This window comes from Myotis brandtii, unplaced genomic scaffold (genome assembly GCF_000412655.1).
Source record: "Myotis brandtii unplaced genomic scaffold, ASM41265v1 scaffold115, whole genome shotgun sequence".
NCBI classification, from domain to species: Eukaryota; Metazoa; Chordata; class Mammalia; order Chiroptera; family Vespertilionidae; genus Myotis; species Myotis brandtii.
Window position 1 is genome coordinate 5784006 of NW_005353967.1, and position 10106 is coordinate 5794111.

The following is a 10106-nucleotide window of genomic DNA, read 5'->3' on the forward strand; positions in this document are numbered from 1 at the left end:
GGAGGGAAGGGTCACGTAGGCCCAGGGAAGAGCTCCAGACTCTAGTTGTCTGCTCCTGAAGCCCCAGTAACCATGTGCCCTCATCTCTCCAGCCGACTTCGGCAGGTTTGCAGAAACGTACCCCGACTTTGCAGAGGAGTATCTGTACCCCGACCAGCCGCCTTTCGAGGGCTGTGCACAGACGCCTCCCGCTCTCACCCCCAACGGCTTCTGTGCTGACTTCAGCCCCGAGAACTCGGATGCTGGGAGGAAGCCTGTGCGGAAGAAACTGGACTAGGACTGAGGGTGCTGGAGAGACGAGACTGCTCCCCGGCAGTCGCCACCCGCCTCCGCATGGCCGCGAGCCCTCTGCTGTGACCATCTCCGGGCTCCACTCTCCACGTCGGCTGCTCGGTCACTGTCCCCAGGCCCAAGTGCCAGAGGCTGGGGTGTTTCCACTTTGCTCCTCTGTGGGGCACCGGCCTGAGGGGCATCTGGAAGGAAACCTTATGCTCACGCCACCCGGACTCCTCACAGCAAGACCGCGTGGGGCATGTCCTGCCTACCTTGGTGGGGCTCAGGGGTCTCCCTGCGGGCAGGTCCTCGGGAGTGGGTGGACGCCAGGTGTGGCTTGTTTTCAAGTGTCCTGGGTTCAGGTTGTCATCTCACTCTTTCCACGCGGCCCCTGTTGGTCAGTTCGAGGCACATGCACAGGCGGGCAGCCTCCATGCACACTCGAAAAGCGGGGCATGTGGCATGTGTTCGATTCCAGACAAACCCTGTGCTGACTTGTGGAGTCACAGTGTGGCCGGCCCGCCAGGAGTTTTTAAACATTTTTATATTTGTGGGAGTTCATGAGTATTTTATAAACCTCATTTAGATACTACAGGAAACATTCAGCATTTTTTTTAAAAGAAGAAAGTTGTTTTTCTACTTCATTTTCCTTTGAGGGTCAGAGGATATTTATTTATAGGCCCTTTTTTGATAGACTCTGAGGCTGTCTGTGGCTTTGACTTCACTCTCTCTGGCCTCTCCACCAGGTCAGTTTCCCTCCTGTTTGGGCCACCAGGAGTTCCAGCCCAGAACTGCTATCTCCCATCCTTAATCCTTTTGAATCCCCCTCTTTTTTTATAAACATTACCAGCTTGGTATTTCTGTTTTAATATGACGTCATCTACTTCACTGTAGTGTCAGCTCCGAGGCATTGAACATGGGTGGCATGAGTGAGGCAGGAGGGAAGGACTGGTCCCGGCTCCTTTGTTGTGTTTGGCTGTGCACCTCCAGCAGCCCTGGGGCAGCGCGTCCTGCTCGGAGGGTGGCCATCCCTCCCCTGCTCCGGCTCTGGTGAGTGGACAAAGCAGCTGCCCCTGCAGACAGATGAGCTGCACGGACAGACAGACGGAAACTGGAGAGCAGCAGAGCCGGTGATTGCCTCAGGCTGATGCCCCGCCTGTCAGGGCCACGAGGCCGCATAGGTCTGTCAGGGACCAACTCCAGTCCCTCCCTGGGTCAGAGGAGGAGCAGTCTCCTGGCACCAGAAGGGGGACACTGTGCTGGTGGTGCCTTTGTTCTTCCTGAAATCCCCTTGGTTCACTTGTTTAGGACAGAATTTGAACCTGTCCTTAAAGCACAATCATAACCACAGACTCCAGTTGGTGTCCTGAAGCAAAGCCTCTGGGTTCCTTTGGGGGGGAATTTTTTTTTTTTCTAAAATGAATTGAATTTTGTATTTGGGGCATCTCTACTGAAAGTGACCACCAGGGCCAGAAGCACAGGGAAGATGTTTACTGATTTCCCGAGGCATCCATGACGTGCATTTCTACCAGTAGACGCCAGGAAAACCCTTAACTCCGGTTCAGCTTCCCCTCCCCCGGTTCCAGCTGCTCACTGCCAGCCAGGACGCACACAGGGGCGGGTGCTGAGGGCCATCCGGGGCACTCGGCTTGCTGGACACCACAGAAACTCAGATGCAGCCTCGGTGGCTAACGGTGGTTAATTTTATAATCATAAAATGTATAAAGATTCATTTTTCAAAGAAAAACCCACCAATGACCAATGAAGGAGGTGAATAAACTAAGATGTTCTGAGGGAAGGGGCCTGAATTTGGCCTCCATCCTCCAGGTCTGTGCATGAAGGGTTTTTTGAATGAAATGCCACAGTGCGTTTTCAGGAAAAAAAATCTCTGATAAGCAGACTTTGAATGGATGTTTGCTCCTCCTGATCCCTTTTCTTTCTTGTAGTGACTCAATGGCATTCGGAACTGTGAATGTACATAGTGTCGGAATAAACCCCATTAGTATGAGATGAGGACACGGGCAAGTGCAGCCCTGGCCCCTCCACCTGTGGGGACATGGGGGTCCTGCTGGATGTGGGGGGGGGGGTCTTGCTAGAACGTGGGGCCCTGCTGGAAAGGGTGCCATGTGAAGAACTTTGGGTTTGTAACGGAATGAATAAAATGTAGTCCTATGTACTTGAAGATGCTCTTTGTTACGTGTAGTTTTTTTATTAGAAAGATAACATTTCTTAGGCTGTGGCAGGAGAGGCGGTCAAGATGAGATTCTAGCATGTTTGGGAAGCACAGTGATTGAAATTCTGTAGAAGCAGCTTCTCGATAGCGAAGGGGAACTGTAGAGTGACTCGATACCCTGTGGGCAGTGGTGGCATTTCCCAGAACTCAGACTTGCGTAGCTGTCTCCCCGGTTCTGTAATTTCTCTATGTTGAGCATATACACCTTAAACACACTTTGCCGTCCTTCTATTAAATCTGTAAAGGATTTATAAATAGAAGTAAAGCAGATAGAACTGTTGTAGAGTGGGCTCTGGTTCACTGAATACATAAAATGTGATCAGAGGTCCAAATAAAGGGTTTACGGACTAGAATGAACCAAACCTCAGGATTAAGAAGCTCTCAATCTGGGGTCTGTGATGCCGTTAAACTGGTATGCCCAAATCTAGGAACATTTGTTTAATAAAAGAGCACACAACTCTCAGAGGCCCAGAATCTAAAATCAGTTCGGATTAATACAGAAAATATTGTCAAAGCCAGAAGGGAACTTGGAAGGCATCCTAATCATTCACAGCCAAGACGGTAACTGAGGTCCAGAGCTAAGTGGGGCCTTGACTTAGGAGTGTCCCGACTAAAGAGTTTTTCAAGATATGAGCAGTTGCAAGCTAAAATTCGGGTTATGAGCCAGCGTCAGATACCCCACCGCTAGTTGGCGCAGCGAACGTCACAGTGAATGCCACAACATCAGCCCAGCATCACGTGTCTCACTCGTTCACTTTTTGATTTGACATACGAGTAATTAGTTACGAGCTCCGTCACGGAACAAATTAAACTCGTAAGTCAAGGCCCCACTGTATTACAATCCCAAACACTGTACATGAGAACATCGAGGGTGTGTGGCCACTGGCTCAGGGCTCAGGTAGCACTCAGGGATGAGGTTTCTTCACAGAAGTGAGTCAGGAACCCCGTGACAGGAGGAGGACACGCACAGGGACCACATTCACGCAGCAGCCGCTGTTACTTCTTTGTGCTTGTAGGCCCTTTTTAACATAATAAATGAGTCTTGCCTTTGAAATTGGTTAAATTGATTTAATTGTTTTAAGTAAAGGAAAGGGATAAAGCAAAGACAGGATCTGGACATTTTACATCCAGAGATGGACACAGCTTTGCAGTCGAAACGAAAGGTCACCACAGCCGTGGGCATTGAATGGCATGAAAGTGGGCGTGGTGGCTGCAGGTGGATGGGAATGTCCGCTTCTATGTGTTCAGCTCTCCTGCGTTATGATTGAAACAGGCTGTGATGGGACCCATGCACACGGGCTGGCCCAGTACTGACAACAGGGCCATCTCTGCCATTTAATATTGTCAAGAGCTGGTTAGGTTCTGATTAATTCTCTTACATGTAATAAAAGTGTAAGAATCCAAAATTTTGCTTCCAATTGAAATGGAGGAACAGAGATTGGATCCACCCTCCCTCCTAGTGGGAAACTCTGATGGGTATTTTTCTCAGTAGCGAGGAAATAGGCAAAACACTGCCCTGGTCCAGCTGAACACAGCTTCAAAGCAAGACCTGAAAGGATGGCCAGGCTGTATATCAGTAACTCACCTGCAGCCCCAAACCAAGTTCCAGGATATTCACAGGAATGCAAAATTATCCAGCACCCTGCAAAGTAGAAGTCACAATCCCTGGCATCCAGTCCCTGGATGCATTAACAACAACAACAAAGGCAGGAAACAATGATCTGTAATCAGTAGAAACAGACCCAGAAATGACTCTGATGATGGAATTGGGTGAAGTCCATTTGTTATACATCACTGTATTACCTTGTTTAGAAAGCCAGCGAGAGACAAGATTGAATATCTTCAGTAGAGACATGCAAGGTCTTTTATGGGATCAATATGAATTCCAGCATGAAAACCACAATGTTTGAAATGCTAAATACACAGGCTGAGTAGGGGTGGGTTTGACGTCACAAGAAGAGACTGTGAGTGGACTTGAAGGCACAGCAGTACAAACCATTCAGAACAAAGAAAAGATGAAAGTGTGAACCGAGCATCAGTGAGCTGTGGAACTTTCTCCAAGGAAAGGGGCAAACTGGAAAAAATATTTAGAGAAGTACTTTTCCAAACTTGATGCAAACTGTGAATCCACAGATCCAAGGAGCTCAGTGAACTCCAAGCACAGGAACCATGATGGAAACCACACCAGGCACATCAATGTTCAAACAAAGGGTAAAGAGAGAACCAACCAGAGGAGAAAAGACACATTTCATGCAAGAAACAAAAATATTCAGAAAAGCAGGTTTCTCATTAGGCATGAGACCAACTAGAAGACAGTGGAGCAACGTCTACAAAACAGGAAGAGAAAAAGACAACTGCCAACCTAGAATTCTTTACTCAGCAAAGATATTTTTCCAAAGAGAAATAAAGCTGCTTTGGACATATAAAAGCTGCAAGAACTCATCACTGGCAGCCCCTCACTACAAGGAATGTTGGAATAAGTCCTTAAAGCAGAGAGAAAATCATAGCACTTTGAATCTGGACCTACACTAGGAATGCGGAGGACCAGAAATGGTAATCACATGGGCAAATGTAAGCACTTTTTCTTATTACTTAAATCTCTTTATTTTTTATTTGTTAATTATTGATGTCAAGAGAGGAAAGGCGAAGGAGAGATGGAAACATCCATGATGAGAGAGAATCAGCTGCCTCCTGCACGCCCCCTACTGGGGATCAAGCCCACAACCAGGGCATGTGCCCTGACCATGAATCAAACTGTAATCTCCTGGTTCGTGCATCAACTCTCAACCACTGAGCCACACCGACTAAGCATTATTTAAATCTCTTTAAAAGAAGATTGAGCCCTAGCCAGTCTTGCTCAGTGGATAGAGCATCGGCCTGTGGACTGAAGAGTCCCGGGTTCGATGCTGGTCAAAGGTCAAAAGCAACCACTAACATAACACAACAAAGATTTGACTAATAATCCCACAAAAGAGGAGGGAACTAAAAATTTTAAAACTCAATCCAAAAGACAGCAGAAAAGGAGAAAAGGGGAACAGAGAACACATTGGAAAAATAGAAAACATATAGTCAATTTAGATTTAAACACAACCACATCAATATTCACATTAAATGTAAATGGTCTAAATACCGCCTCCCCCACCCCCACCCCCACCCCAAATAGTAGAAACTGTCAGCTTGGATATAAAAGCAAGACCCAACTATATGATGCACATAAGAAACACAGTTTACATATGAAAACACTAATCGGCTAAAAGGAAAAGAATGGGTGCTCGCTCTAATCAAAACACGCAGTGGCTGTTTTAACAGCAAATTTGACTTCAGAGCAGAGGTTGTGAGCAGGTCCAGCAAGATCACTACATGATAAGGATTCAGGTCCCCAGGAGGACATGCGATCCTCAGTGCGCGTGCCCCTGGAAACAGCTTCCACAGGGTGAAGCAGGAGGATAAACCGCAAGGAGACCAGTCCACACTCTTCTACTGGGAGATACCAACACCTCTCCCAATAGCTGAGAACAAGCATGAAAGCTTTGTAAGGACAGAGAAGACTGGAAACAATATGTGCTAAGCTGGCCTATTTGATGTTATACCATTGCTCACCCAAGAATAGCAGAACACACATTCTTTTCGAATGCATGTGATAAATGTCCTTTCTTGGGAGTGGGATCATCAGATACGCAACTTGCCTTCCATGTGGACGGGTCACAGACCAGTGCACTCACCGAAGCCTCACCAATGGCAAGCCTGGGCCTTTATCTTTCCTTTTTTTCAGTCTTTAGCAAGCAGGTGTCTCACCAATTATCTTGATATTTTGTATTCCTTGCCCACCAGCTTGATGCAGCAGCATGTCCACGCAGTGGGCTGATGGGATCCTCGGTGGCGTGGCAGGATGACAGAGGTTTCTGGGACGAGAAATGGCAGCAGGGAGCAGGGTAGTTGACGCAGTGCTGAGGTAAGACCGTGAAGGTGTGCTGCTGTCCCTGTCCGTTAAGAGAAAGCCTCTCTTCTGGTCTTTCCAAACACCTGTGTGTGGGCAGGGGTGGTGGGGAAGTGGGTGTTGTCTGCATCAGCTGTGGCATAGACCAGGGTTTGCGCTGATTTTCTCCAGTTAGAAAACCAGCAGCTGAACCTAGAGCTGAGGGCTGCCCAGCCAGTGCCTCAGGCGGAGTGAGTGGTTCTGAAGAGCTCACCAGGGGGCCGTTAGGAACGTCAGTCACCAACACGCAGGACTTGGAACCTCCGGAGAGTAAAGGCTTTCCCTCCTCCTTCACCTTCCTAACCCCCTGTGACTGTCGTAGGCAAACCCTAATAGAGGACCACACAGGGAAGGGGCTCTGGGAGACAGAACCCCCGGCCTCTCCCTTCAGTTCTGTGGACTGAAGGGTCCCGGGTTCGATGCTGGTCAAAGGTCAAAAGCAATCACTAACATAGCACAACAGAGATTTGGCTAATAATCCCACAAAAGAAGAGGGAACTGAGAAGTGTTGAGATCTGAGAAGATCTGAGATCTGAGAAGTGTTGTTGGTGCTGCCAAGACAACAAAATATAACGCAGCCCGCATGGGTCCCAGAAACCAGCAGGAGGAAGGAAAGCGTTTGAGCGAGTCCCAGAGGTGCGGGATGGGAGACACAAGGACACCATCTGGGCAGCAAGACTGGAGGGCAAGCTGTTCACATTGGAGTGGGGAAGCAGAGGCTCAAATAACAACAACAATAAAAGCGAGCGTAGTGCCGCCTGGGCTGTAGTGCATCCAGAGGAGATATATACTTCTGTTGAGAGTTTGGAGATGAATGGATGATTGGAACATGGAAAATTAACCAATGGAAAAACAGGCAATTATTAACTCAAGAGAAAACAAAAAGATTTCCAAGTAAGAGAATGAAGTCCTAGGACACTATAGCTCAGTTTGAATAATAGAAACATTATGGTCTGAGACTGCTGTGCATTGAGTGTTTGTGCTCCCCGCAGGGTCCCTCCGAAGGAGGATGTATTAGGAGGTGGAGCTTGGGGAGGTGACTCCATTTAGAGGTCAAGAGAGTGCCCCTTCCCCATGGGATCAGTTCCCTTATAAGGAGAGATCAGAGGTGTACTGGCTCCCTCTCTTCCCCTACCCCCCATTTTTCTCACCTTTCCCCCTCCCCCCCCTTCCCCCGTGTGAGGACACAGCCCCAGGGTCTTCACCAGAACCCCACCGTGCCAGCACTCTCTTGGACTTCCAGCCTCCAGACTGAGAGAAATAAACGTCTGTTGTTTGAGCTGCCCAGCCTGGGGCGTTCTGTTACAGCAGCCCAAGCTGACTAAGGAACACCAGCCACTGTACAAATTATAAACAGAGAGGGATTTCATGCAGAGAATTCGGTTAAAAATTGTTATATGGTTTGGAGGGACAAAGGTGGGAGGGGTGTCGGTACCCAGCGCTGAAGAGCCGCAGGGAACCCAATCCGGCTGCCTGGGCCTCCTCCCCCTCAGACGCAGCAGGTGCGCCCACTAGTGGCAGACCCTGACCTGAGCCCTGCTGGCCAGGGCATTTGGGAAATGCAGCTTCGGGCCTCCAGCTGCCCTGTGGCGGGGGATGCAGTGTTGTAGAGCCCAGCCACCCACAGGACGGCCCTAAGATGCACTGGACGTGGCAGTCAGGGTTGCACTGGACTTCAAGAGCAAGACAGCAGCTGGCCTCTTGCTCGCAGAGGAGCACCAACCAGGGGGGTGCCTGGTCTGCTGGTGGCTTTCCTTCACAGAGGCAGGGGCTGCCAAGCAACAGAGCATGGTTTGGGGCATGTCATGTTCTGAGCTGCTCCCTCCAGAGCAGGCCTGCTAAGGTTCCTCTTTAGAGTGGTTTGAATTGTGCCCCAACCCCCATTCATATGCTGAAATCCTAGCCCAGGACCTCAGAATGTGGCCTCATTTGGAGGTATTTACAGAAGTGACCAAGTTAAAATGAGGGCATCAGTGTGGGCCCTGATCCAATAGGACTAGGGACACTTGGAGACACACAGTTGCACCCCTGCTTGGCTTGCATTCCTGCCTGATGTTTTTTGTTCTCTCTTTGTGTTTGTGTGTTTAATACATATCTGAACTCATGAGTTCTGCCCTGTGTCCACTAGTTAAAGGACAATGGTTTCCTTGATGGCCACTTATTTCCTGGACACTGTTGATGAAGGCCCTATCACTGATTACTCCTGTCCCAGGGAACCTGTGCTGATGAGCATGTGTGAGGAGAGAGCCTGTGTGAGGGTCACTGGTGTGTACAGACAAGGTGGCACATCACCATCTCCTGAAACCCTGAGTGCTATGGACTGCACTGTGTACATCACCCCCAATCCTTAAGTTGAGTCCTAACACCCAATGCAATGGTGCTAATAGGTGGGCTTTTGGGAGGTGATTGGGTCATGAAGGTAGAGTCCTCATGATGGAACTAGTGCCCTTATAAACGAGGCCCCAGAGAGCCCCTGGCCCTCTGCCCTGTGAGGTTACAGCAGGGAGATGCCTGCGAGCCAGGCAGTGGGTCCTCACCAGAGACTGAGTATGCCCCTGCCTTGCTCTTGGACTTCTAACCCCCAGAACTGTGACAAAGAAATGTCCATTGTTTATAAGTCACACTGTCTGTGGCATTTTTGTTATAGCAGCTGGAGAAGACTGATACACCAAGTTATGAGTTCTAACGCCTTGATTCTAATCAGCCGGCAGAGCAGTTCCTGGCACTGCGGCTGGGTACCAGCCCTGTTTTGTCACCAGCTTGAGGCTGTGGGTAAGGCAGTGATGCTGGTTTCCAGGTGAAAGCCGAGAACAAGTGGGGGAAATGGTACTGAGAATGTGACAGGGTGTGACTAAGAGACACTGCTTCCATGACAGTTCTGAGGAGCAACTTGCAGTCCAGACGGAATGTAGATGTCCCCCTACAGTGCGTGCACAGTGGGCCAATCAAAGGACACACGCCAGGACTGTTAATGCCTGGAACTTGGGTCACCAGCCAGCTGCCATACCAGAGGTCACCACTCACCTTGAAGCCATCCTACACCTGGGGGATCTGGACCTGGCCTGGTGGCCTGGGGTCTCCGTTCCTCTGCGTCATGATGTGAAATCTTGCAGAGGGCATCTGGGCTAGGAAGGTTCTGACTCTGTTCGGTTCTGGAACTAGCACTGACCACCAGGCCTTCGGGGGGGAAATCGGTTTGCAATGAGAGCAGGAGTCGAGCCCCTTGGTGCCAATCGATGGCTGCAGGCACAAACCGCCAAGACCTCCTGCTACTCACCCCATGCTGCCTGCCCAGGCAGTGCTGCCACAGAAGGACCAGGTCTCCGAAGCTTGGTACCTGGTACCTTCAGGCTGGGAGACCCCGGCGCTCAGCTGCAGGTCAGGGCAAGGCAGAGGTCGCTGCAGCCAGGCTGGGCATGCAGACAGGACATCACCTGCTTGGACTCCATGGGAGAGGTCCCCTGGGCGCTTGATCTCGGAAGGGGACCCCCACAGGAGAGGAGTCTGTGGAGCTGGATGTTGGGGAGAAGTGTAGCATCAGGTGGGGATTGGGCCGCTGAGGGCTGGGGGGAGGGAGAGCACAGTCTTGGCCAGGCTCAGGCCCAACCACCCCACCCCCACCCC

At 50.0% G+C, this 10106-nt stretch overlaps 1 protein-coding gene across 2 annotated transcripts in view; it reads left to right on the forward strand.

Moving 5' to 3' along the window:
• LPCAT1 (lysophosphatidylcholine acyltransferase 1) overlaps window positions 1–2455 on the forward strand; it is a 21459-nt gene extending 19004 nt beyond the window's left edge. The window contains exon 12 of one of the 2 annotated variants that reach the window (XM_014548591.1): window positions 93–2455. In XM_014548591.1, the coding sequence (XP_014404077.1) occupies window positions 93–767 (675 nt within the window). In that variant the 3' untranslated portion in view covers window positions 768–2455. The remainder of the gene's footprint in view (window positions 1–92) is intronic. The other variant, XM_005857895.2, reaches the window with a different exon arrangement.
• Window positions 2456–10106: the final 7651 nt, after the last annotated feature.